Source organism: Strongylocentrotus purpuratus, unplaced genomic scaffold, assembly GCF_000002235.5.
Source record: "Strongylocentrotus purpuratus isolate Spur 01 unplaced genomic scaffold, Spur_5.0 spur5_scaffold_8, whole genome shotgun sequence".
Classification (NCBI taxonomy): Eukaryota; Metazoa; Echinodermata; class Echinoidea; order Camarodonta; family Strongylocentrotidae; genus Strongylocentrotus; species Strongylocentrotus purpuratus.
The window spans coordinates 17773036-17800291 of NW_022145614.1; the positions used below are offsets into that span (position 1 = coordinate 17773036).

The 27256-nt window shown below is 40.8% G+C and overlaps 2 protein-coding genes across 2 annotated transcripts; both read right to left on the reverse strand.

The window, feature by feature from the left end:
• Positions 1-590: 590 nt before the first annotated feature.
• LOC753450 (NFX1-type zinc finger-containing protein 1) lies at positions 591-5917 on the reverse strand. Its single transcript, XM_030976195.1, has 3 exons — positions 2641-5917; positions 2122-2230; positions 591-1723 (listed from the first exon to the last, which is right to left on the reverse strand). Exons 1-3 carry the CDS (start codon positions 5829-5831, stop codon positions 776-778), a joined length of 4248 nt encoding a protein of 1415 aa, XP_030832055.1. The 5' UTR covers positions 5832-5917; the 3' UTR covers positions 591-775.
• A 12040-nt stretch (positions 5918-17957) lies between these two features.
• Positions 17958-25538, reverse strand: LOC578148 (NFX1-type zinc finger-containing protein 1). Its single transcript, XM_030976083.1, has 4 exons — positions 24409-25538; positions 19318-24054; positions 18789-18897; positions 17958-18455 (listed from the first exon to the last, which is right to left on the reverse strand). Exons 1-4 carry the CDS (start codon positions 25536-25538, stop codon positions 17958-17960), a joined length of 6474 nt encoding a protein of 2157 aa, XP_030831943.1.
• Positions 25539-27256: the final 1718 nt, after the last annotated feature.

Here is a 27256-nt window from a genome sequence, read left to right on the forward strand (position 1 = left end):
CAGCAGGACAAAATCTCTATTGAAAATATCATGATAAATCACGTCACGAGAACGTGTAGTTGGTTTCTACTTCGGTACTTTGTCCCATTTGCAGGCCAAAAAATGAAAAGGTTAAATTCCAACGGCATTGGAGGATAATACTAATTTAGATCTTTCCTAAAAAAGGGGAGGGGGGCTTGAAAATGTCTTAAAATGGGAAAATAACAACTATTAGTTGTCAAATCGACTAAGTGCTACCAAGTTATTAAGTAATGGTCTGGTTTTCAGACCATTGTACCGAATGGCCGTACGTTTTGTGCTGCGCAAAGATTCAATCAGTTTAATTTTGGCCGTTACAAGAAGTGGGTTATTGATATAGACAAATGCTCATGTACCCTTTACAGCTCATTTTATGTATGTTATTACCAAAGAAGAAAAAAGCCAGTCAGTCACTCAATAGTGTCTGACAGTGAAGTCTAGCAAGTAAACGGGTTTCCTTGCATAATTTGAATATTAGGACACTGCTAACGTTTAAATTTTACAGATAGGACATACCGGTACATAACATATTCATAATTCCTGCAAATTTCTACAGAATTTGATGTTGACTGCAAAAGGGACATAGTGTCTATAAAGTTCGACAGTATACCTGTCGACAACTTGTAATAAAATGCCGAAAATTTAAACTGAATGAGAGGAATATCGGAGAAAAGGGCAAAATAAAGCTGCCTACGAGACCTACAATATTACAATACAGCATATTCACACCAAATGCTATCGAGTATTATTCATAATGCTAATTGATCAGGTCGAAATTCGCCATGTCATTAGCTTCCTCCGACCATGCTGCAAATCGCGCCCCGTCCATCTCTGAAGCAACCCTATTGCCCTCTTCCAGACGGTGACCGGTGCCCCCAATTCCTAGACCACACTCAGGGCAACTGCTTGCCTGTGTGGCGCCACCACATTCCCCAATGGCGTAGACATGCCCTTTGGGGCATTTATACCAATGACCTTTGGTCAGACCTATGGCGGCGACTATTTCCTTCCTCTCTTCCTCGGTAATTCCCAAACCACCAGACTTGGAAACGATCATCTTGAGTAGACTTTTGACTTTATCCGCTCGCTGGGCGGTCATAGCTTTCCCGTCAAAGAGCTGAAGCTCGGCGGCCTTCACCTCTTGGCTGGCTCTGTCACGGGCACCTGGTTTCTCGTCCAGGATCCGGAAGAGAGTCAGGGCTAGGTGGAGCCTCTTTGCTTCCCTGTTGGCGTCATCGGCCTGCTGCTGGGACATCCTGTTGATGGGCTCCTGGCATATCCAAGTCTGCAGGACACCCATCTCACTCTTCATCTGCTCCACGTACTGCTGATTTAGGGATGGAGATCGCAGCAATCGCAATGCTTTAGCCAGGTCTCTAATTTCTTCCAGAAAGCGGACTCTGTTTTCCAAAGCGGTGATTTGTCCATGGCTCAACGCAGACTTCAAACTGACCATGTCGTAGAATCGCCGGGCATCCATCTTTCGAGGGAAGAGTTTCTCATCGCTTGCGATGGCGAACACATCCATGATCTCAACTTCTCGACGAAGTTTTTCTTGTAGATTCTGACGGAGATTGTGGATTGTGCTTTCGTTCCCGAAGATGTTTCTTTTAACATCATTTATATCATCTAGTGCTTGTTTGATGATGTTTCCATATCGCAGATTGCGTCTGATCGGTGTTTTGCACCATGGACACTCTTTCAGCTGTCAAAGGAATCAAAAAAGTTCAGAAATGGCTTAGATATCATTTTCCTTTCAATTCCTCTTTAATGTAACACGTACGTTTTGAAAAATGGGTCGAGATTCCCATCGTTATGTTCAAATTCGTTGTACTTCTTCTTTTTTTTTTCTTTATTATTGGAGCAATGAAAAAAATTTGATTAGATAACGTGGAAATATCATAAACAATAAAGAAGCAACCTCTATTAGTCAAAAATTGTATCGAAACAGAAATGAAAAGACGTCACATATTCCATTTTATCAAAACAGCAAAAGGGAGTTATAAGCAAAAGAAAAAAATGAATAGTTTTCCACCGCGTTCTTAATGCAAATGTTTACAGAATAGTAAGACTAAATATTCACGACAAATAATTATTGGCTACCTTAATGGAAGTCGCCTCTGACGTGTCCTTGCTTCCACTGTCCGTCTTCATCCATTGGTCCAGGGCATTCGCTTCAATCACGTGCTTACAGTCCTCTAACTCTACAAACCTGAACAGGAGAGATGATGCGGGCGGAAAATGTTTATCTACGCGATTGATCTGTTCCAATTTATTTGTCACCATTAAACAAAAATATTATTGTTAAATCGTTGAAATCTTTAAAATGATGGCACACGTAACTACAAAGTACAGATTATTATATCTTCATTAGTTATCATAATTCTTTTTTCTTCTTCTTTGTTGCCTATCGACACTGTCAAGCATTTGCACCCCATTCTTCGAATGGGGATTTCATCTTCTTCCTTTCGTAACTAAAACTTTTTCACAAGATATTTTACACTTTTGTTCTATAATTATATGAACATAAACCTAAAGGATTATGACATATTTACGACACATCTTCCTTAAAATCTCTCTATTTCATGTATATATTTGCGAAAAAGAAAAAGTATATCTCACCTAGCATCATCCTCGTCTTCGTCGCCAAAGAAGATGCTAGTAACTTCCTCCTTATCACAGATTCTGCACTTCTTGGGGCATGGTTCGCCACAGAGTCCGATGCAAAGGTGGCCACACTTCAGCAGGAGTGTACAAGGGTCATTACACGCACGTCTGTCGCATGGTTTTCCACATTGTGCCCCACAGCGAAAATGTTGACATCGCCAGATGCACCTCTCTGCGCATGGGACACAAGGTTCTCCACAATTTTTCTTGCATTTGCTGTGTTGACATCTGTTTTCGCACTTCCTTGAACATGGTGGACAATCCGCAGAACATGTCGACCGGCATGGGTGACCGCAAACGAGTGTACGATCACATCTTTCTCGGCAGAATGCATGAAGACGGCCTTGGCGGCACTCGCCGCATGAACCCTTGCACGGATGTTCACAACTCAGAATCGTATCACATGGTTTTGAACAGGACTCGGGGCCAGCAGAGCATTTGACGAGGACATTATGACCACAAGGCCAGTCAGAACGACGAATCATTTCCTGGCAGACCATTGTACAGCTCTTTCCACACGGCTCCTTGCATTGATGTCCGCAATCCAGTCTCCTGCGGCATGGAGATTCGCAGATTACTTCTGAGCTGCTGTTGTAGCAAGGCACATTCTGTACGTGACCACAAGGCAGTGCCTTATCGACAGGTTTTTTGCACTGCGTGTCACAAGGCTGGTAGCACTGTTTCATGCATGGATGACATAAGGTGCAAATTGTCTGAGTACACTTTTGACGGCACTTGTAGTTTTCATGTTTCATGTCGGTGGGGTGGCATGGCATTCGGCAAACATGACCACAGGTAAGACGTGCTTCACATGGTACGGAACAACCGCCTTCTGGGACTTTTGAAAAATCCGCTTCACTTGAAACCTCATTTTGTGTCTCAGTGTGATTTCTGCACTGGAGCTTAAGGGATTTTCCGATGGTGCCATAGATTTCAGCGTCCTTCACGATTTCCCTCCACAAGCTTGGCCCAGTTGGGTTTTGTTGTGCGAGGAGTTTGAAATTTCCGATGCAGTACAGACCCTGTCTTGCTCTCGAGAGCGCTACGCAGATTCTGTTGTCGATCTTCAAGAAGCCAACACTTCCCTGCTTGTTGCTGCGAACGAGAGAGAGTAGAATTATGTCGTTTTCCTCTCCCTGGAAGTTGTCAACTGTAGCAACTCTGACACCTTCAAAGTCACTCTTTTTCATCAACCTATTAAAGGCAGAGAGTTGACCGGAATAGGTAGTCAAGATCGTGATCTTCTCTGGAAGGTAACCCTGCTGCAAGAAGTACCTGCAAAGTCCTACCAAGAACTTTGCCTCGTGAATGTTGGAGTGACTCTTCATTTCATCCACAGAATCTTCTTCTATTTCATGATGAAGGAAGAAGATGTTCTTTGTAACCCCGTGGATATCGTCGAACTTCTTCACAGAGACGTCATCTTGGAGATATGGGTACAATCTTTCCATCCTCATGAGTCGAGAAATTTCAGGCCTCATTCTATGTTGTAGAACCAGTCGTTGATAAGGTACATCATTGTTGATCATACGTTCAAACAGAGATATGTCCAGGTTATACTGCGTAGCTAATTTGAAGACCGTAGGACTTGGCCGAAGTTGTTGGTGATCTCCAATCAATATGAGATGTTGACATGACTCAGTCAATGCAGTCACAATATGGGCTTCTAACACCTCTGCCGCTTCCTCGACCACCATAATCCTCGGTTGGATTCTCTGAAGTAGCATATGGAACTTTGCAGCTCCAGTTGTTGTCATGCCAACGACCGAGGCATTTTTGACGATTTCAAAATCTTCTTGACTGCGTGCCTCGCGAAGCTCCTGACAAACATTTGTGAATTGCCGTTGCATATCCACGAGCTGACGAAGAGATTCATGGCGATGTAAATGAGCCCAATAGCGGTATAACCTCCATCGGTTTCCTTCTTCAAGATCCCAAACGTTCCTAACGGTGTTTGCCTCTTGGTCGGACATTCTTTCATTACTCCTGAGCTTTCTCTCCAAGTTGTGCTTCCTATTTCTGAGTTGCTGTCGGTCTTGTTGCCACCCTCCCGCTTCCAAGTCGTCCAGGTCGTTAAGTCGGAAAGCCAAAGTGTCATCATCGAAGTTGGCATTCGCATCGCCTGTGAATATTCTATTTCGTTGGTCGTCAACGTCCAGGCGCCTCATCTCGTCAAGGAGATGTGCCTCCTCTAAGATATCAAGCTCTTCTTCTCCTTCGGCATTTTCGTCTTCATTTGGTGGTCCGTTATCTTCAGGAACATCAAGCTCCTCAGGTGGAAGTCTCATCTGAATATCACCAAGGAGCCAATGGACGAGAAGGGACTGGCCATCTACTGCAAAGACATTTCCTTGGTTGAGGCTTCTTTCTTGTGCGTCAGTCATGTGCTTCATGAGTACTCTTTCATGAAATAGTCCCTTCCTTGTATGGTTAATCTTGTCCTGAAGGCCTTTGACTTCTCTCCCGAGACTTTCGATTTCGCCACGAACCTCTCCGATTCTACGTCTCACGTGTCGAGGTGTCTCCTGAAGCTTTGAGCTCCTGAGTGAATTGAGGTTGAACCGCTTCAGAGCCTCGCTAGAACTTCGACCACCAACTCTCACGATACCTTCACTGTTATAATCTGCAACTCCTTCCAGAAACTGATCTAAAGCATGGTTTGTATAGCAGACGAGTAGGATTGGTTTGTTCGCACGGCCTGCGTGTCCGTCCAGTCCTAGAACTTGAGCTTCTTTCCAAATACGCTGGTTATCGAGAAGAGTGTGAACTATCTTCGACCCGATGTAAGTTTTTCCAGTACCAGGTGGGCCTTGTATGACCGTCATCTCTTGAGTAAGTGCTGCTTGCACGGCTCGAAGCTGGGCCTCGTCAAGACCAGTGTTCCCTAGTCTTGTCCATTCACGACCATCGAGAATCCTCACGGTCTTCATACGCATTGCTGTGTGCTTTGCGTTTGGAACTTTATCAGAGACGATGGATGATAGGTCATATTCAATGGAGGGATCGTTCCGGATGTAGGCAGGTGGACTAGCTTTTGTTGATGCTGATATGATGTAATCAGTTAGGGGCATTGACTGCTCAGTGACATGTTGTATGCGGCTCAGGACATGTCGGTAAGCTTCGAAGTATGCTGAAGACTCTGCCATGATGAATGTCTTTTCAGTGAAGATCTCTGCAATTTCTTCGTCCCTCTCGAGCTTGATTTCAATGAAGCCTTTAGCCAAATCCTCAGGCTTTCGATTTGCAACTGTGCCGAAGATGAGGGTCTTTAAATCATCAGGTGACAAGATGACGAGTGAACCATAGATCAGTCGCTTCGAAGATTGCCATCGAACGCCTTTGAGTTTAGACTCATCGAAGTGAATCCTAAACGTAACTCCACTTTGTGAGTACAGTGGTTCGTCTAATGTTACATCATAGTATAGATGGATGTCTTGGAAGCGTTTGTCTCGTTTCCCTGGTCGAGCTGTTGCCATCTTATACTCACTAATACCTTCTCTAAGTGGGCGGACAAAGTCTTCTCGCAGAAGACGAAATTGGACGTCAAGATAATGTTCAACACTTTCATACTTTCCCTTCGTAATGTTTGCTCGAAGGTAAGGACGAAGAGAATTATCTGTCAGTTCATTAGAGGTTGGAAACACACTGTGCTCACGAAAATTATCTGGAGGAGGTGCTGTGGGTTCGATGGCCGTACGTGGCTTCTTCATTCTTTCCTCTTGGATTGTCTCATGAAATTTCACAAGTTGGCGTACCTCTTCTTGAATTGTCTCATCGACAAGTATGTTCCTTTTCTCTGCGTATCTGACAGCATCTTTAAGGAGTGACGCAGCACCTTCAACATCTGTCAAGTAACTTGGAAGGCGTTGCTGTAGCTCTGACAGGACATTTGCGATGTCATGAATGCATCTAGGCATAACCCGCAGTTTGGTCTGGCTTCTCTCGGTCCTCATCGCAAAAAGATGGATTGTTAGATGTCTGCTGATGAAGTGGTTCCTTCCGAGCATATCTAACAGCATGTTGATAGTTTCATTGGACACCTGCGCCTGGCAAACATGGTGAAAGACCTGAAACAACAGCGACATCAGGTCATAGCGTATATCCGTCATTTCTAGAAGCTTGCCCAGACCTTGCTTGAGAGAACCTAACTCTTGTACTGCGTCGTCAGGGTCTTTAGACAGGAGCTGTTCTAATGTTTTATAGCCTACTGGATAAACCACACGAGGGCCCCTCGCTTGGTTGTGGTGAGGTTCGCCGCGCCGATCCCTACATTTTTGAAAATTGTATCAAGAGCAAACACAAGTAGTCATTAAAGTTTATATTCTACGTTATTAAAATAATGAAAAGTCAATTGTATATCCTTTCCAGAAAATGTTGGTTTATGAGAAAATATCAGTCGCTTATTGATATTTCAAAGCTATGAAAAATGCAAACTTCTCACTACTTGCGTTTATATATTGTTATTCATGAAAGATGTGTGAACAACCACACCTTCCTCTTTGAACTTAGCTTCTTGTTCTCATCCCTTTTCTCCCGTTCCTTAGTCTAATACAGGGTGTACCCAAACAAATGCGAGGAGATATTAATTACCAAAATATCAAAAGTACAAAACTGTCCTCAATAAAACTTTGTATGCTATGCTGTACCAGTGTCTCCTGCAACTCGATGTGAATTTCACAAGAATGTATGGTACAACTGCAAATTTATGACTGTTTGGGTAAGATATACCAATTTCCTAATGTTATTATGAACATATACATTTTGCTCCTACATTTTACAACGAACATTAAAGTCATTATAACTTATAATTTCTTGGTGAAATTACCACTGAAACATTCCAGATTTTAAATATTGCGTTCGTAAATTGTCAAAAATATGGGTTTGAAATATATCACAAGTTCATGCAACAAAATAAAGTATTTCAAGGAGTTTTTCGTGCAAATAATTTCCTTACCATCTTCAGCTTAGTCATATTTCGATCACTATGACGTGAGCAATTTATTGTAGGAAACAACCGAGTATTGTTTTACAATATACTAACAAATTTATTAATTATTTAGCTACATATGCAATATGTATCCATTTACATATTTTCCCATGTGAGCCTATATTTTCTAAAAAAACATTTGATCATTTCAGAAAAAGGAACACCACCAAGAGATAATCAATAATATGCTTTGGTTGTACAAAGGCTCGCAAACGTTTAGTTTGTTTCTGTGACGTGGGAATAACAATGTCGGCAATTGTCCCAACAGTTCTTTATAAAAATAAAAGTCACTTTCATAAAGGTCTGTAATCATTTTCTGGAAATCCATTTTGCGTTTTATGCTTCATTTATACCTCAGGCAAACCTTCCGCGACCGACTTCGAACAAATAAATTCTTGACCATTCAGTGTAGTATACTTTCTATTCGTCTATCATAATTTAGGTGTTCTATTGTCCTTCTGAAGTCGGTGTTGTCAGTTTGACTGAGGTATCAGAGGTCATTTGAAATTGCGGCTCACCCATATCCCTCAGCTCCAGCATTGTAGGGGCCTCCTCGCCCCCCTCTTCCTCTGCCACCATGGTAACCAACCCGCTGTCCACCTCTCTCACGTTCCATCCTCCAAGCTGTGCACTTCACTTAACGTCGTCTAGAGTAAAACATAACCAACATTATGATTTACCGAGGGAAGATTATTACTTGGTATCTATATATTGTTTTATACAAATAATAACATCATATTCAATGCATACCCGTTGGCCTATTTCATTAACAAATAAAGTTTAGGTTAACACCTTATGTTTATGTTTAAATGTTTATGATTCATAATACACTCTTAGGCCTGGCCAATAAATCCAGAGACGGCTCGCTTAGCTAAGGTGTTTCGGTTTCTATGGAACATGCTCTGTCTCCAAGTGCTCCTCGGTCAATGTCAAACAAGAGCCAAGCTCGTAGCTTCGACCATATTCCCAATTGCATTTCTCATTAATAAGGGTTAATCTGGCGGTTCATTACAAAGCATAAACTATACATGTGTATCGACATGTTCTTCTCAGTACGCATATTATTTAGTTATTCCGCAGTTGTTTTTTCTTCCCTTTTACAAGCGTAAGAATAGGCCAGCCATATATTATAGATATAGTGATTGCTATGAGAGGCATAGGAAAATCACCACCGCGGACAATTGCTACCCCCCCCCCCCCCGGATAAATTCCCCTCCTCACCCCCTAAAATAACCCTCTAGCACAATTACCCCGCCCCCTGAAAATAACCCCCTTTGATAATTACTCCCCCCCCCCCCCTCAGGACGACCAAGGACAACTACCCACGAGGACAATTAACCCCGTGGACAATCACCCCCACCCCTGAAAATAACTCCCTATCAAAGCCACCCCCCTCCTGTTCATTAAAGGGGAAGTCTACCCTGATAATAAGTTGGTTTTAATATCCAAAAGAAGATTTTTTTCCGGGGGATACTTGTCCACATGGGTTAATTGTTCTAGAGGGTAATTTTCCGGTGGGATTAGTTGTCCAAATTACCATTTTCTGAATGAAGACACACTCCCGGTAGAAATGTGAAACAAGTGCTTTTTTTGTCCATCATGTTCAGACGTCCACGGCCATCAAGAATATTTGGGTTTTTTTATTGATATTCTGAGCCTTAAAATGGGGAGGGGGCGTATTAAATCCATTCTGCACCCTCTTTTCGCGTGATTAATCAAATATTTTATTATTCTATTACTTTACACTCAAAATTATCACAGGATTGTATTGGTCACAGCTCCCCCCCCCCCCCTCCCCCTCTGCCCGATAAATGTTGTTAGTGTTATTTGCGGACAACACCACTTTCCGTTCTAACATTCATCTTCAAAAATATAATGTATCATCATCGTAGGTCTTTGGTAATCCATATCCTGTTCTCGTGCATGTTCAATCGGTATTGCGCAATGTCACCATCGGATGTGTCGTATCGGATTGGTCTTGCGCAATCCGCTTACATTCTGCATCACTTAGTGAACATATTGCAATTATGTTTATGTGGGGCACTCATGTTAAATGTAGATGAGACTAAAAACTTTTTTTTTTTAATGTGGCGTTGCTTATCTTAAAAGAAAATGTTCCTTAGTGAGTGAGATACTCAACTCATATTAGGTACTGTCAATCCATTAGTCAAAAGAGAAGAGGTGGTTGAGTTTAGTGGGGTGTTAAAAATGGAATGGGTGGCTTCAGAATTTGGTAAAAGAGGGGTAGGGGCAATTACGAAATAATTGTGACAAGCATATCAATTATAAAACAAACACACAATGGTCCTCTTCAGCCAAGCTTAAAAGTGGGGTAGAGATTCCTGTGACTCACCCATCCTACCTCCCCTTTACAGAATTCGCCCTTGCTTTGGTCCAGTAAATAAGGAGGTCTCCCATAATTTTGGAGCCAACGATCTTACTTAGTGGATGGAATGCGAATTAAAACGTGTAACAAACGGTAAAGGGTGTCGAGAAGTGTGATATCATCTTCTTTTCACCGAACACCCCCCCCCCCCCTCTCTTTGTCTCCTAAAGACTACTGTACCTGTTGAGTCCCCTGTTGCGCCCTCGCCCACATTACGGGACCCATTACAATAATACTATGATTTATAATGTCTCAAGATTTGAAAAAAAATAAAACTCAATGCAAATTCGACAGGAGCCCCCCCCCCCCCCCCCCTCAAGAAAAAAAGAAGAAATTATATGTACAGAGCAAATTGGATAGAAGCTTGCTAGATATGTCACAGTCATTTGTGGCCAATTTATGTTTGATTGATCGGAACTTCACATATTCATAACTTGATCATTTTTAATCGGAATTTGCTCAACCTTTCACTGCCCTGTTCCTTAATTTTCTGTTTCTATAAAAATCAAATTAATATCAGGAAGGACTGCCCCTTTAGTAATAGCTTCGGGTCATTTCAATTAAAGCGTACCGTTGTGCTGTTGAAAGTTGTACCCTAAAACATGAATTTCAAACATAATAACGCTAAATTTTCCCTACCCTGGGATGGAGGAGACAAGGGATTAGGGATTTACAGGGGGTATGAGAATACCATGATTTTAGCACAAGTAATAAACAGAAGCAGAAGTTAAGTAATAGATAACCAAAGTTGCATAATAGTAACAAATAAAATCAGTCGAAACTCGGCCAGGCAATCAGAGAAATAATTTGTATGATTTTTTAAATGTGAAATTCAAAGAAGATCCCAAATATGTCAACTAATGTATCACTAGAAACTGGTAAGCTAACAGATGGCCATCAGACAAGTTTTAGGTCAACTACATATCGGGTGATTTATACAAATACAAATACAACTACCTCCATAGCAGCTGGGATATACGAGAGATTCGCCGGGAAAATAACGATGTTTTTATGACGTCACTATATGGACCAACACTGCCCAAGCAGACGACATCCCATAGAGAATGAACATAATTGCAAAGTTCTTATTTCTCAAATTATAATGAGTTTAGTGTATATAAATGTAATGGCATGTCAAACCATTCAAAAGGTGATATGACCCGATTCTGATAACTAAAATCTTTTGCTTGTAAATACACAGGATATATAGGGGTTAATTAACAATCAAAGAAACCAGGTTAATTAACAATCAAAGAAACCAGACTTTCAAATTGAAAAACCCCCGGAATGATATTAAGGACGGCATTTGTTCCCTCTTGAAACGCCGAACATACCACGGTGTGTGCAGCTGAATATACAATGGCGTCTTATTTTGTTTACAAGCGACAGATTCCTTTATTTTTGTATCGCTGCATTTGTCATCAAAATAAAACCATGCGCGGGGTTAAGAGTGAGGCAATATATTATACATTTAGCCTGACGGTAGTGAAGGAAGAGAAAGAACTCAAGAGAAGATGAAAACACAGGCACTGAAAATGTGTGAGATGTCATGGGACATCGTCTGCTTGTGCAAGTCATGTCCATACTGTGATCTCACACATCTCAGCAGCGTTCGGAGAGCTCTTCAGGTGCTATTACTTCGAATGTTTCCAAGCATTGAATTTTGATAACCTTGTCGAATCAAAGTTTCAACTTTGCAATAATGAAAATAAAGTTAGTTTTTAAAATCAATGAATATCTACTTTAAGCAAAGGTCCTTATTTGCATAGTTATTCAAAGATTGTTTTGAATAAAGAAAAGAAAAGAGAGGGGAAAAAAACGATGCATGCAGGCCCCCAAAAAATGTTAAATAGTCGAATACATGTGACGTACAATAATAAGACTATGACTAATGTACGTGAATGAGTGTACTTTGGGAAACGAATAGGATAAAATATCTGAGATTGGCCTTTATGATAACCACAGATGAAAGCGTAATAACAAATGAATGGAATTTGAAAGTTAAATGGTACATTTATATATCTTACATCAGCGTTTGCTCATTCGCATAGTTATTCAATGCTACAACAACAAATATATGAGTATTGCTTTAATGTAATGAGAAAAATATATTAAAAAATTATCAAATGAAAATATATTAACAAAAAAACAGAGATGCAGTCTCATCTTGATCATTTATGTCTCGTCAAAGAAAAGGCCAGACTCGTGTATATATAAAAGTATTACTTCGCATACAGTATGCATACCTTATCTAGGATTCTCAAATCTGCCAACGTAGTTCAAAATGCATTCCCACTGCTATGTCGGCGGCTGTTGATTGAACATTTCAAATGTGCTCTTAAAATCTCAATCTCGACAGTAGTAATTTGTATGCATAGACCTTATTCAAGATCTAAGTATGTAACGATAATGAAAGAAGTCACATTCTCGGCAATCACACTTGATAATTATTGACTTTTAACAATCAGTTTATGACACGATCACGAAATCACTTTAAAATGTAACAATGGCATGACATACAAAGTTGACTAGTATCTTTCCCGCGCATGCGCAATAGCAAGATGGGAATTCCAAAGATTTAAGGGCGTGTTTTCAGAGATTCACTCATTGAAATACGTCATAGATATTAAACATATTGAACGTGGTGGGTGGGGGAGGGGGAGGGGCAGTCACCAACACCCCCTCCCCTTCAATATCGTACTCTAGATGTTAAATTAGCCCATAGTCTTTGTCTTTAAACCATACAGAGCACCGTCGACCCTCCCCGCTCATTGTGAAGTATTCAATCTTTTGCACTTTATATAATTTCCTAATGATATTTGATTAGCATATCTTTCAAAATTTCTGTATTTCAAGTTAAAATTGGACATCTGGTAGAGGGGAGAGAGGCTAACCACTTTTTGAATCCCCCCCCCCCCCCCCAGCGTGACCTCTATATATTATAAGTGTTATTTTGCGGATACTACCACTTCCCGTTCTAACATTTATATCCAACAATAGCATGTGTCAGCACCGCAGGTCTTTGGTAATTCATATCACGTTCTCATGCATGTTTAATAAGAATTGCGCAATTTCATCATGCAGGTGTGACGTGTAAGATTGATATTGTGCGATCCGCTTACATTCTACATCACTTAGTGAAAATATTGCAATTTTATTTCAATGTGGGGCACTCATGTTATAGATATATGAAACTAAAGGCTTTTTCTTTAGATGTGGCGTTGCTGATCTTAAAAGAAAATTTTCTTTAGCAAAGAAACCTACTCAACTCATATTAGGTACTGCCTATCGAATAGTCAAAAAAGAAGAGGTATGGGGTGTTAAAGGTGTAATGGGCGGTGCAAGAATTTTGTAAAAGTTGTAAAAGAGGGGGACGGGCAATTACGAAAAAAATTGTGACAAGCAAATAACTTTAAAAACACTCAATGGTCCTGTTTAACCAAGCCAAAAAGTGAGTACAGACGCTTGTGACCCAACCATCCCCTCCCTACCGAGAATTGGTGGATGGAATGCGAGTTAAAACGCCTAGCAATTAGGAAAGAGTGTGGATAAGTGTCATTTCACCTTCGTTTCACCAAACACCCCCCCCCCCCCGTCTCTCTCTCTCTCTCTCTCTCTCTTTATTTATTTGCTCTACCATTCCACTATAGGCAAACTGTTGAGTCCCCTGTTGCACCCCTGTCCGTCACCTTTGAACCCTATGCAATAATACTACGATTTATGACTGAAAGAAAACTCAATGTAAATTATATCAACTATGTTTGATAGAAGCATCCCTCTTCCCTGCAGTGTACACATTTACCATATGCCTTTTGTTTCCTTAAAGATAAAGATGAGTTCTGGTCATCCGATTGCATTGTGAAAGAAAAGGTGTGGAATGGATCAGAAAAGGTGGATCATGTAGCATGTAAGTATTTCGTGTGCACTTCAAATTTCTGGAGTCATCAAAATCATAATGGTCATCCGATTGCATTGTGAAAGAAAAGGTGAAGCATGGATCAGAAAAGGTGGATCATGTAGCATGTAAGTAGTTTGTGTGCACTGCAAAGTTCTGGAGTCATCAAAATCATAATAAATTTTTCCCAGTCTTTGTAAAGTAACAAGCTCTGCACACAGAAAGATGTATATGGGACTGCACAAATGGTGTCGGGGCTACCAACTTTATATTAGCACAATGTAGATTTGGTAATTTATGATGCAAATGAGAAAGAGACTAGCTCGCTTAGTAAATATGAGGTGACAATTGATAGAATAGCATTTCCCTGGTTGGAATGAGCTGAAGCCTGAAGATCCCCCCCCCCCCACACCAAACACACACAGACAAAGATATGCTATTACCTCGTACATGTATGTACAATGCCCCCTCCCCTAATGTAGATGGATCAACGCCCCTGCAAATGAGGAAAACCACCTACTCGATGATACAGTACAGATACCACAGTGGTACAACAATGTTCGGAGATAATAAGCAAAACAGTTTATTTATATTGTGATTCGTTATATGATTCTAAAAAACAGCAAAAACACAAAAACTTGAGTTCGGTAGTCATGTGAACGAAATCTGAAATGACTATGCAGCACATATGACTTGATATATGCTGTGAGGTTTGAAACGATCAAAATGAAAAGAAATTGACTGAAAATTGTTGAAAATCACAAGAACCGCGTACGAAAATTAGTATATGACACTGCACACACATCTGGCATGAAAGTTTAATGGTCCGATCGAAAAGTTGTAAAACATACCAAATTTAAAAAATACATTTTGTTATTGTTCTGTTTCATACGACTGGTGAGTTTACACCTAAGTTGAATATCCATCATACAATTGGACACCAATTAATCATGCTATTATAATAAACGATCGTGAGGATATAAAGTCAGTATTGTAATATAATGTCAACCTTTCTTCCCGAATTCTGACAAGAGTAATTTGTCCATAATTGAGTACGTGTCACTTGTAAATATTATTCAATTTGGAAGTACATTCTTTGATCGACATTCATCTAATACACTGTTTTTCCTTTTCAAACCTTAACAACGATAATAGTAAATTATTGGTATTAGATGATGGAAATTTATTCAACATGTAATGAAGAATTCCACAAAGCCTCTAATGACAATCTTGATGTTTATACATAATATTGATGTTGTAAGTATTCTACCGATTCTTTCTCATATTTCAATAGATACGATAGATAATTTTCACCAACTGCATATCCTCTTCATTTTATCTTTATTTCTATTTGTTCCCTTCCACAGGGTTCCTTTAATACATAATATCATTCAAATATGTATAAAGGAAGAGATATATACATGCACAATTTCAAAATGATATATTTTTGGCCTTTCAAAAGATAAAAAGAGCATACATTTATAAATATCAGTAACAAACTGCAGTTCATTTTTAAGATATCACATATTTACTTTTAAGATTTAATTTTTTTTCAGAAAAAATAAACAATTAGAAACACTTTGTAAAAGGTAACCACTTGTTCATAAATGTCTTTTCTTTCAGATTTGTTTTATATATATATTTTTCTATATCATGATAGCACTTTATCGCTTATATTGTTTTAAAAAACCGGCAAACAATGTTTGCATTTTGCTGCAATTTTGTTGTTGTACTGTTGTTATTTCAATGAAACCCAAACAATTTATTTTGATTTTTAAACTTAATATGTACATGATTACGAGACAGCCAATGCTCAAGTTTTAACCATATTTCGTTTGAATAAATACAGTAACAAAATATGTGTATATCTTTTTTTATCTTAACAGTATCATCGCTTCTAATCAAACCTATCGATTACAAAAAAGCATGAGTAATATTCAAATAAACTTTAAACATGAAACGTGACAGCATGAATCACTGCTCTACACGAAATAGACTTCATGTACATCTTATTTTCTATTTACATCTTGTGGGGTTATAATAGAGAATCGTAGTGTTTAACAATGCTTCAATTTCTGAGTAGGATGGTTGTTCGTGTAATACCGACCAAGATCATGTACATCTTATTTTCTATTTACATCTTGTGGGGTTATAATAGAAAATCGTAGTGTTTAACAATGCTTCAATTTCTGAGTAGGATGGTTGTTCATGTAATACCGACCAAGAAACAACATTCATATGTTAATTCTCAAAATTCACCTGTCACTACACGTTTAAAAGTACATAAAGTTCAACCTTATCAACATTGCATATTAAACACATGCAACAAGTTTTTCACATGTGCGTCATCTTAAAGCAATACTGAACTGATGAACTTTCTGTCTTTTAGCAGACTGTTAATTGCACAGCGCCATCTCACGGTCAACTTGCCAACAATGTATAACCAAATAACTAATTTCCACTTCGCAGACAGAGGACTCGATGCGAAAACCAACAGCTCTGCCATATAAGCAGCGAGTTACGAGACCATACTGCTACATTTGACCAGAGTGGGCGCTAAAAGGGATATTGCGGTAGGGCTTCTAGTACAGTATGGCTTTAAAACAACTTTGAATCGTTTGGATCCGATCAATATCATTATTTCAAAAGTTCCAATTTGTTATCCAATTGTGATACTCTACTCCTGCTTGATGTAAACGAATGTATACCTAAAGTGCATGTATATTGAAGATCAAGACAGTGGAGATCTATTTACAACATATTGAGACGAATTATATTCTTATAAAGACAAATATTTGTCTGTGTTCTTCTAATTTTCTACAATACTACTAAGTATTTCACAAAGAAAAGGCTCGGTAAAACATATTTTTATGCGCCGGTACGGTTGAAAAAAACCCGCACTGAAAAAATACCAATTTTCTGATAGCATGGACAACAGAAAAATATCATTGTTTGATAAAGTCGAGTGATGTTTTAGTATTCTGCGGGCAGCGAAGCGAACGGGTATAGAGCAAATGATCCGATTGAGATAAAATCGGAAAATATAAAGAATATTTATATACGTTACGAAACGATTATTCATACCTCATAAAGCACATGCAAAAATGATGGTTCACATGTACTTTGACGCAGTCTCTTAGTATTTCTCTGCTCAGGCCAATTGTGTGCTCCTGCAGAGCCTAGCCAGTGCTCATTTGGTCAATACCAATTGTTTCGATATCTTACAATTTCAATCCTTTAAATGACACATAAAATGCTTTCTCTTTTTGCTGTCGACATTGTAGTCTCGCATATCTTTCAAAAGCCCTTCAAATAAATAAGGAAAATTCATTTCGATAAAGGATATTTAAACCCATACATTCTTAACAGATCAAAGAGACTTCGGAAAATCAGTGTACTACGAATTCGTTATCAATTTATTCCCCATGCGTTGTTCATCTCAAAGAACAAAATAATAGCTTGGATCGATTACAATCTTTTAATACAGCATTATGATTTATCTAGATAAACATCGATATGCGAAGGTCAGTGGAATTCATAAACCGTGTTTGATATTGATTGTATACATCTTCATGCAAAATGACTAGCAATATCTGATGTACGAATATTCTGATCGCGTATTCGGGCTCAAAACGGGACATAGAATCTTTGGTGTCCTCCTCTGCGACCACCCCTTCTGCCTCGACCTCTTCTTCCACGTCCTCGTCGCCTACCCCGCTGGCCTTGCTGACCACCGATATTTCGCTGACCAGGCACATTCTCTCTAGGGCGTCCTACAGCTGCATGAGCCTCGGAGAGGACTCTCTCCTGCTCAGCCAAGACGCAGTCCTCGCACGCGCCCGTCTTTGGCTGATGGTTCGAAACGGGATGTCCTTTGGCACAAGTAAGCCACATGGTTACTTCTAAAGAAAGACGTGGAGTGCGTTTGAAAGTCGGTAGGTCATTGCCAGTATTGCTGATCCCATTAGCGCTGCGAATTCTATTGAGGAGGTCATGTGCTAATGTCATATTCCTATCCCGGCCCAGGATTTTGAGAAGTCTGGGTACTTCGGTTGATTGTTTGGTCCTCCCCTCAGTACTTCGGCCAAGTCACACATGATCGTCACTCGATTCATCTCATTCCAAAGGTCGTTCGCGTGCTGATCTACGAGAACATTCGGTAATGACTTGCTATGTCTTTCCAGTTCCTCTGTTGATGCCAGGAGTAGTTCCTGAAGCTTGTCCCGAAATGGCAGAAGCACCATTGACTTTCTCTCCAACAGTGCCTCAAACAGCGCAGAGTAGATCCCTGATGATAATTTGGGTGACAAAAGTGGAATGGTTTCTCTCGCCGACATGACGGCTGAGTTGACTATACGGAGGAGGTGTTTGTCTTCACTGCTATTGCGAGCACCCTGTAGCTTTTCCACGATTCGCGGCTTAATCGCTGAAGATTCTCTCAGGAGATTATTGTAGCGACGACTCAACTGGATTGGTTTTTCGCATCTTGGACAGGTTTTTACCTTAAAATGATACAAAATAAAAACCTATATTAATTTTACAGTGTCACAGTAAGCAATTAAGACCAAACTGACTGATACATCAAAAACGTTAGGAGTTAAAAGAATGTATTATTTTTAGAAGAGTTATTATGAATTATGCCAAATTCTTGTTCTTCTACTTTAAACACATTTACACGTACATGTCCTTCTTGATTAAGAGGTTTGTCTTGTTCTATAAGTATATAATATCTATCTACGACAACGCGTACTAGAAGTATTGTGATATGATACGAGTGATAAGAGTGAAAGAACAAATCAATTGATATTTAATGAAAAAAAATGTTGTAGTATTACCGATAATTTGGTAAATATTTCTGCACCGTCGGATTTTATGCCGAATCCCAGGAACTTGTCAAGTCCTTCTACCTCAAAGTAATGTCCACAGTCTTCTAGTTGAATATACCTATATACGTAGCAAAAGAAATTTTGAAATTTGTTAAATCATGCATGTAGCTCTGCTGTTGGCATATTCTCATACAGTTTTAAGGAAATGTTTTTAATGGTTCTACTTCTTTTCTAATAATTAGAGTTTATCTTTCAAGGAGCATGACGAGCAATATTAATCTAGATGTATTATCGAAGTACTAAAAGGGTATTTTGTTCCATTGAGATCTATTTTTTGTTTTACATAGACATGTAATGGTAATGACAAAATGACAAAATCTAAGCAGAAAAATTCCACAGGTTAACCTTTATATTGTATAATTAGTTTTGTTAACATGAAGCAGAATGAGATTATTCAAAGTCATCTTTTTTCACATGTTTTGTAGGTGTCTTCCTCGATTTATTTGCTAAAAGGATGGTTATATAAAATTCAGCTCACCTTGCTGTCTGGATGTCTTCAGTCCCAAAGAAGCGTTTCTCCAAATCTTCTTTGTCGCAGGTGCGACATTTATTGGGGCAGATCTCACCACATAAGCCGATGCAAGGGTGACCACATTTCCGCTTCTTTGAACAGGGCTTGTTGCATGGGGGTCTGTCACAAGGCTCGCAACACAACGTCTTGCACTCAAAATGCTCACATTTCCAGGTGCAACGTTTCATACAAACATAACATGGCTTACTGCAAGGATGCTTGCACTGCGAGTGACGACAACGCAGAGGACATTTCTTTTCACATGAAAGACATGGTGCACCGCAATTGAGGGCGCATTCGTGCCCGCACACCAGCTTTTTCTTACATGTCTCAATGCAGGGGTGGTGATAACGACCTTGTGAGCATTTTCCACAGGTCCCTTTGCACTTGTGTCCACATATCAAGATCTTCTCACAGGCGATGTAGCATGCGTCGCTTTCTTCGCAGCATTTAACTGTTACCTCATGACCACATGACCAGTCATCTCTGGTGATTATCTCTGTGCAGTACTCAGTGCAATCCACCCCGCACCTTTCCTTGCAAATGTGGTTACATGGAAGCTGCTTGATGCACCTTTCTTTGCATTCTACTGTTTCTAATTTGATCGAACAAATAATCTTCAATTTGTGACCGCAAGGCAAGGTTTTCTCTACAACTTCGGAACATTTACTGTTATGACAGCACTTCTCTATGATTTCGTGTCCACATGAGCGACTTTTTCGGGTAATCGTGTTGCACAGAACATTGACAATACTTGTGGAACAAAGAAGAGTATGTGTATGTCCACATGGTAGGGTTTTCTCAACATTTTCCTTGCATCTGATGTTCTCTGGATCTTTATGGCACGCTGCTTGGCAGGTATGGTTACATCCCAGAACTTTCAAGACTATCTCGTCACATCGACCACTACCATTACATTTCTCTGTCTTTCTGTGGCCGCACTGGAGTTCCTTTTTGATGATGACCTCGCACTCTTTTTCAAGTCCCTTGGTTGGCATGTGGCATGGAAGAAGATGGACATGTGAGCAACCTAAAGTTTTGTCAACCTTTTCCTCGCACATGATGTACCGAATGTCGGTCTTACACTCCCTTTTGCAGACATGAAGGCAGGGCAGAAGCTTCTCAACAATGACTGAACAAGAGGTCGAGCAAAGATCTGAGCAGAGCTTTGGGCATTTGTGGTTTCTCTCACAGATAACCTTGGAGCACGGAGCCTTGCACTTGTAGACGAGATGCTTTAGATCTGTTGGGTGACACTTTAATCGACAAACGTGTCCACAATCAAGCCTGGTATCACAGTCTCTATTACATCCTCCTAGTGGTACCTTCTTAAAGTCATCGGCAGTTTTGACCGCTGTCCTCTCCTCTGGATGATTGGTGCATTGCAGCGTAAGGGAATCTCCGATTGATCCCGTTCCTTCTAGATCTGTTACTATTCCCTTCCATAGCTCACTCTTTTCTGCAAAGAGGGTGAAGTTTCCAACGCAGAAGATCCCTTTCTTTGCTCTTGACAAGGAGACACAGACTCGGTTCGAAATCCCCAAGAATCCAATGCGCCCATGATTGTTGCTCCTCACAAAGGACAAGAGAATGATATCATTCTCTTCTCCCTGGTAGTTGTCTATCGAAGTAACTTTGACACCCTCAAACTTGCTTTGATCCATCATCTGCTTGATTTTCAGTAGCTGACCTGTATAAGCTGTGAGGATTGTAACCTTATCAGGTTCATACCCCTGCTGCAGGAAGTAGTAACACAATGCCACTACGAGTCTGGACTCATGGAGGTTGTAGTGACTCTGTGTATCGTCCATTTCATCTTCTGGTTCTGCGTGATCTAGAAAGAAGATATCCTTTTGAACTGCTTTCACACTTTCGTATTGCTTCACCGTGTCATGGTCTTGGAGGTTGTCATAGAAGTGCCTTCTCATCAGATCCGACAGCTCGATACGCATCCGATGTTGCAGCTCAAGCTGTGAGTAAGGAAATCCATTGTTGATAAGTCTTTCAAACAATGAAACGTCCAGATGATACTTCTTGGCCAGGAAGTACACGTTCGGTTTCGGTCGAAGTTGCTGGTGATCTCCAATGAGTATGAGCTGTTGACATGATGCATTTAATGCCGTGATGATGTGTGCCTCCAGTACCTCAGCTGCTTCCTCTACTATTACGATCTTTGGCCGGACTCTCTGCAAAACCTGTTGGTGATTAGCTGCTCCAGTTGTAGTCATACCGATTATAGTTGCCTGTCGAAGGACGTGGTATTTCCCTACGCCTTTAGCCTCATCTAGCTGACCACAAAGCTGCTTGAATTTGACGTCATATGCTGACAGTTTTCCTTTCAAGTGTTGAAGATAGTTTTGCAACCAAATATGGTAGAGTGCCCATCGGTCATTAGGATGCATACGCCAAACATCCTTAATTGATTTAAGAGTACCTGGATCGAGGACATCTTTGCCATACATCTTCTTTTGAATGAACCTCCGCAAGACACCATCCTCTGCTTTGTCCAGATCATCTATTTCAAGGCCAAGGAAAGGGTAGTCTTCATCTTCATTAGATTCAGAATCTGCTTCTTCATCTTCATCAGAATCTTCCTCACCATATTCGTCATCAATCAGTCTTTCATACTCAATGGCATTTCGTTCATATTCTAACTCGATAGTTGTTTCATTTGCCACAGGAACATGCTTTGTGCTTTCTTTCTTCTCATCTTCTTGCAGGTTATCGCTTTGTTCTATAGTATACCGCTTCTCTTGCCCGTTCCAATCCCTGTCATTATGACGCTCACAGAGAAGCCACTCTACAAGCCAGGAGTTTGACTGTTTAACATCAGAAAGACGAAGGAGGCTGTTGTAATGCCGCCATGACATAAATGGGCCTAGTTCGAACTCGTCGATGATCCCATTTCTTGCACCCTCTATCCTAGCTTGTGTTATATCCACACGTCTCTTTGTAGCGTCAACGTCTTCCTTGACATCACGAACCCTTCGCTGAACGTACTCTTCATCATGTATTCCCCTCCGACCAACCATCCGACTAAGGTTGAAGGGCTGCAACTTCTCACTCTTGCTACGGCTTCCAACTCGAACGATTCCAGTGTGATGGAATGTTAAGATCCCCTCCAGAAATTGATCCAGTGCATGATTTGTGTAGCACACGAGTAATATTGGGGTAGGGTTTTCTTCACTTGACCAGGCTTCTCTGTTAAGGAGAAGAGTCTCTACGATCTTCAGACCTATGTGTGTCTTGCCGGTACCTGGTGGGCCCTGTATGACAGAGAGTTCTTTGGTGAGAGCCGTCTTGGCAGCTTCATATTGTGATTGGTCGAGCTGTACATCATCGATATCGGGCCAAGCACCATCGTCAAGCACGGCGACTATTGGAGAGCATCGTCGGTTGCCTTTCAGCAGAGGTGAGATATCGATTCTACATGGATAGATGAACATTTCATCGTCTTCAGTTACCATCCGATCTTGGAGATACTTGGGTGGCTTTACATCATGAAACATGCTCAAAGTGTATTGGGAAAACGGCAAGCATGGACCAGACATTCGCTGGAGACCCAGGAGAACTGGGCGATAAGCTTCAAAGAAGACAGATGACTCTGCCATCACAAACCTCTTATTAAGTAGACATGATGCATCTTCTCGGCCGACCAATGCTATGGCTACCATTCCCTTCTCTAGATCTTGTACGTCCCGTTTGGCTACTGTTGCAAATATGTATGATTTGAAATCATCCGTTGATAGGATGAGCAATGATCCGTAGATGAGTCGTTTTGTCAAATGCCATCGGACAAGAGGTATTCTCTTGAAAGCCATGTAATGTGAAATTCCGGAGAAATCACGGACAGATTTTTCGTAGTGAGCTTCCTCGTAGATTCGCACATCCTGAAGTTTGACTCTTCTGCCAGGGTTGGCCTTCTTTGAAGTTAAGTACTCTGATATCCCATTGCGAAGAGGATAGATGAAATCTTCCTTCAGGAGTCTGAACTGAACATCCAGGTAGTGGTCTGCATCGGCATATACACCTCTCGTCAGATGAGGACGGAGGAACGGCTGATATCCGGGTTGCAATTCCTTGACAGTGGGAAGAATGTCTTGCTGGCGGAAGTCGTCAGGGGGTGGGTTCTTAGAAATGCGGTCCATCTGTCTTTTTCTTTCCCTTTCTTTTTCAATGTCCTCAATGTGACTACTCAACGACTTAATTGACTCCATGATGTCATCATGTTTGTCGTCTTCATCCATGTCTGATACAGCATCGGAGATGAGAGTGACAGCAACTTTGAGATCTGAAGCACGGCTTGGCAAACTTTGCATGGCTGAGTGGAAGACAGTGATGACATTCTTCAAAATTGTTAACCGTCTTGCGTCGATGTTCTCTCTTGGACGCCTGAGATTGGTCAAAAACGTGAGTAAATGCTGACGACAGAGTTTGGACTCGAGGGCCATTGTCAGGAGCATGATCACTGTTTGTTCTGCACCTAGAGCTCCGCAAATAAATGCTAGAGCCTCCCAAAGGAGATGTTGCTGTACCTCACTCATCAAGTCTTCGTTGAGACCGGCTTGAAGGCTTCCCTTCAGGGACCCAAGTTCTGTAGCGGCCTCGGAAGGGTCTTTCTCAAGTATTTCACTGAGAAGTCTGGAACTAAGTGGTCTGAAGTTACCTTGGTTCTTCGGGTGTCTTCCTTGGGTCTGTCCATATCTAAAATGTTAGAAATGAAATAAGATGAATATATACATATTGATTCATATTCATGTCTTGAAAAGCTTTTATTCACTTTTACCTACTCCTTTTCATAGATTTCAAGATTGATACAAACTGTTGTACTCACCGTTGAAAAAGTAGTGTATACAAACTTTAAAAGGGCTAATTATGTACAGATTCTACTAAACTGACTAATTTTTGCTTTATTACAATAAAGTAGGTGTCATTATTTTAAAAAAATATTGACCTATATAGCTGTATGAGACATATTTAGTGCAACACATTATCATGTGTAAGAGAATATTGGTCCATATCGGCCTATGGAAACAAAACATGCAAAGCGGTCTATACCTAGTATTTTCCTGTGTCCGATAGCCCTCTCTTCTAGATCTAGCTACGTTCTGATCCATGTGGCCCCCTCTTTGACCACGGCCTTTAGCCCGATCGCCTGGCTGTCCGGCTTGTTGCCTGTCGTTGTAGCGCTGGCGGAATGGGCCTCCTCTGTTATCGTCTCTTTCGCCTCCAACTTCCCTTCCAGTTCCCCTCTCTCCATCATGCCCCCTTCCTCTCACTCCTTCCGGGTCCCTTACTGCTCTTCGGAAGTTATATCCTCTGAACCTTTCATCCATCATGGTATCTCCTCTTTCACGTCTTCCTTGCCTCCAGTTCTGTCTCCTCCACTTGCCGTTATCTCCCCCAATGCTTTCAGCCATCATGGCGTCTACTCTTTCACGACTTCCTTCCCTCCAGTTCTGTCTCCTCCACTTGCCGTTATCTCCCCCAATGCTTTCAGCCATCATGGTGCCTCTTTCATCACGGCCTCCTTCCCTCCAGTTCTGTCTTCTCCCCATGTCGTTATCTCTATCCGTTACAGCTTCTCTTACTTGTCCTCCATCACCGTCTCTTTCGCCTCCAACTTCCCTTCCAGCTCCCCTATTTGCATCATGTCCCCTTTGTCTCTCTCCTTCTATGTCCCTTTCTCCTCTTCGGAAGTTATCTCCCCTGAAGCTTTCATCCATCATGGTGTCTCCTCTATCACGACTTCCTTCCCTCCAGTTCTGTCTTCTCCACTTGCCGTTATCTCCCCCAATGCTTACAGCCATCGTGGCGTCTGCTCTTTCACGACTTCCTTCCCTCCAGTTTTGTCTTCTCCACTTGCTGTTATCTCCCCCAATGCTTACAGCCATCGTGGCGTCTGCTCTTTCACGACTTCCTTCCCTCCAGTTCTGTCCTATGGACATGCCATTATCTCTATCCGTTACAGCTCCTCTTGTCGCACCCTGGCGGAATGGGCCTCCTGTGTTACCGTCTCTTTTGCCTCCAACTTCCCTTCCAGCTCCCATCTCTCCATCATGTCCCCTTCCTCTCTCTTCTTCTGTGTCCCTTTCTTTTCCTCGGAAGTCATCTCCCCTGAAGCTTTTTTCCATCATGGCGTCTTCTCTATCACGTCTTCCTTCCCTCCAGTTATGTCGTATCGACATGCCGTTATCACTATCCGCTACAGGTCCTCTTCCTTGTCCTTTAGTCCCACCCCTTCGAAATGACCTTCGACTACTCCTCCCACGGTCATCTCTCGAGTAAGGACGATACGCAAAACCTTATTCGTTGTCACCATCACCCCAGAAATGTGTCACCTTCCAGATATCTAAAGTATACAGAGAAACATATGATTAAGTTTTTTTTGTATTGCATTAATATATTGGCTTATTATATCTATTCAAACAAACATACCTAGCCGATTTATGGGACATTGACACTACTTTTGTTTTTTTGTAGATAGGAGATTTTTTTTAAAAGATTGCATGCTGAATGCATAGAGGATCAACATATATTCGATATAGGAGGGGCTACAGCGTAAGCTTAGTGTCATTTCGGCACGAATTTTAAATTGGAAAACAAATAAGAAAGGAAGAGAGTGACTAGCAAAGAAAGATTGAAAATGGAGGAGAGTGCTAGTATTTTAATTTATAATCGCCCTTTATGTCGGTATGGCGGCATGGCAGAGGTTCATTAGTTGATGGTTCATTCATGATTGCAAATCCTAAAAGATACTAGATCAATGGACATACATGTAAATAATAAATAGCCAGTGCATATCAAAGAAAAAGTATACCCAACTTGTGACCTCAAAATCTATTTCACGGTAAAGAGGAAATTGTTTTCTGTTTTTCGATATTTATGCATAATTTGTTTTGCCGCGGATGACAGAGCATCAGGTTTTTTTTTAAAGTGCCGTCAAAATTTCCTCGTACCAAGTTTAGGCAGATGCACCGAACGTGCGTCTAGCCATGTATGCATGTTTACATTGTTATTCAAATTATTTTAAAAGTTATATTCTGTGTTGTGCTCTAGCGAATCACTGTTTAATGTGATTTAATGTATCTAAGCTTTCACAGGATCCTATTGCAATATTTGAAAATACAAATTAATTGAAACTCATCTGGCAGCCATTTTGGTTTTGACCAAAATTGCGACTCGTAGAGGCACCCTTCTTCGCATCAAATCAATGGAATAACATCAGAATCACATTCCCTAGACCTTTAAGCGCCATACTTACAGAAATCATATCATTAAATTAAACCATGAGCTCAAATGGCGGCCATTTTAGGTTTTTACCATAATGTCTACAAGGGACGCCCTTCTAGACATGGAGTTGATGAAGTAAATACAGAATGAGATTTTCCATCTGTTGGCCTCATAATTTTACAAAATTTCATTTTTCTAGCCCTTTTAATTTGAAAATACAATTGTATTCCAGCTCATTTGGTGGCCATTTTGAATTGTACCAAAATGACGGCCCCAGTGGCGTTTTTTGGCGCCCATCAAAATTTAAAACAATATATGGTAAGGTCAATATCTGGACCAAATTTAGTGCTTTAAGAGCAGTCTGCACCAAACTGCTTACGCTATAACCAATATTCAACAGTTATTAGTAACACCATCGAGACAGTACATCAGACAGAAGGACACCAAGTATTAAAGTGCATAATCCAAAATAGCAATTTTTGTGGATAACCGGTCATGTTGGTTGATTTGGGGTCGATTGTGAATGGGTCATCAATAATGTTTCCGGTGGGGATTTCCACATCCAATAATATGTTGTTGTAGAGATTCTAGGGAGGTAATTAGGTTAATCGACACCTACACTCCTCCGTATAAAAATTAAAAGTACACATTGACTTTGTTCGCAAGAAATACT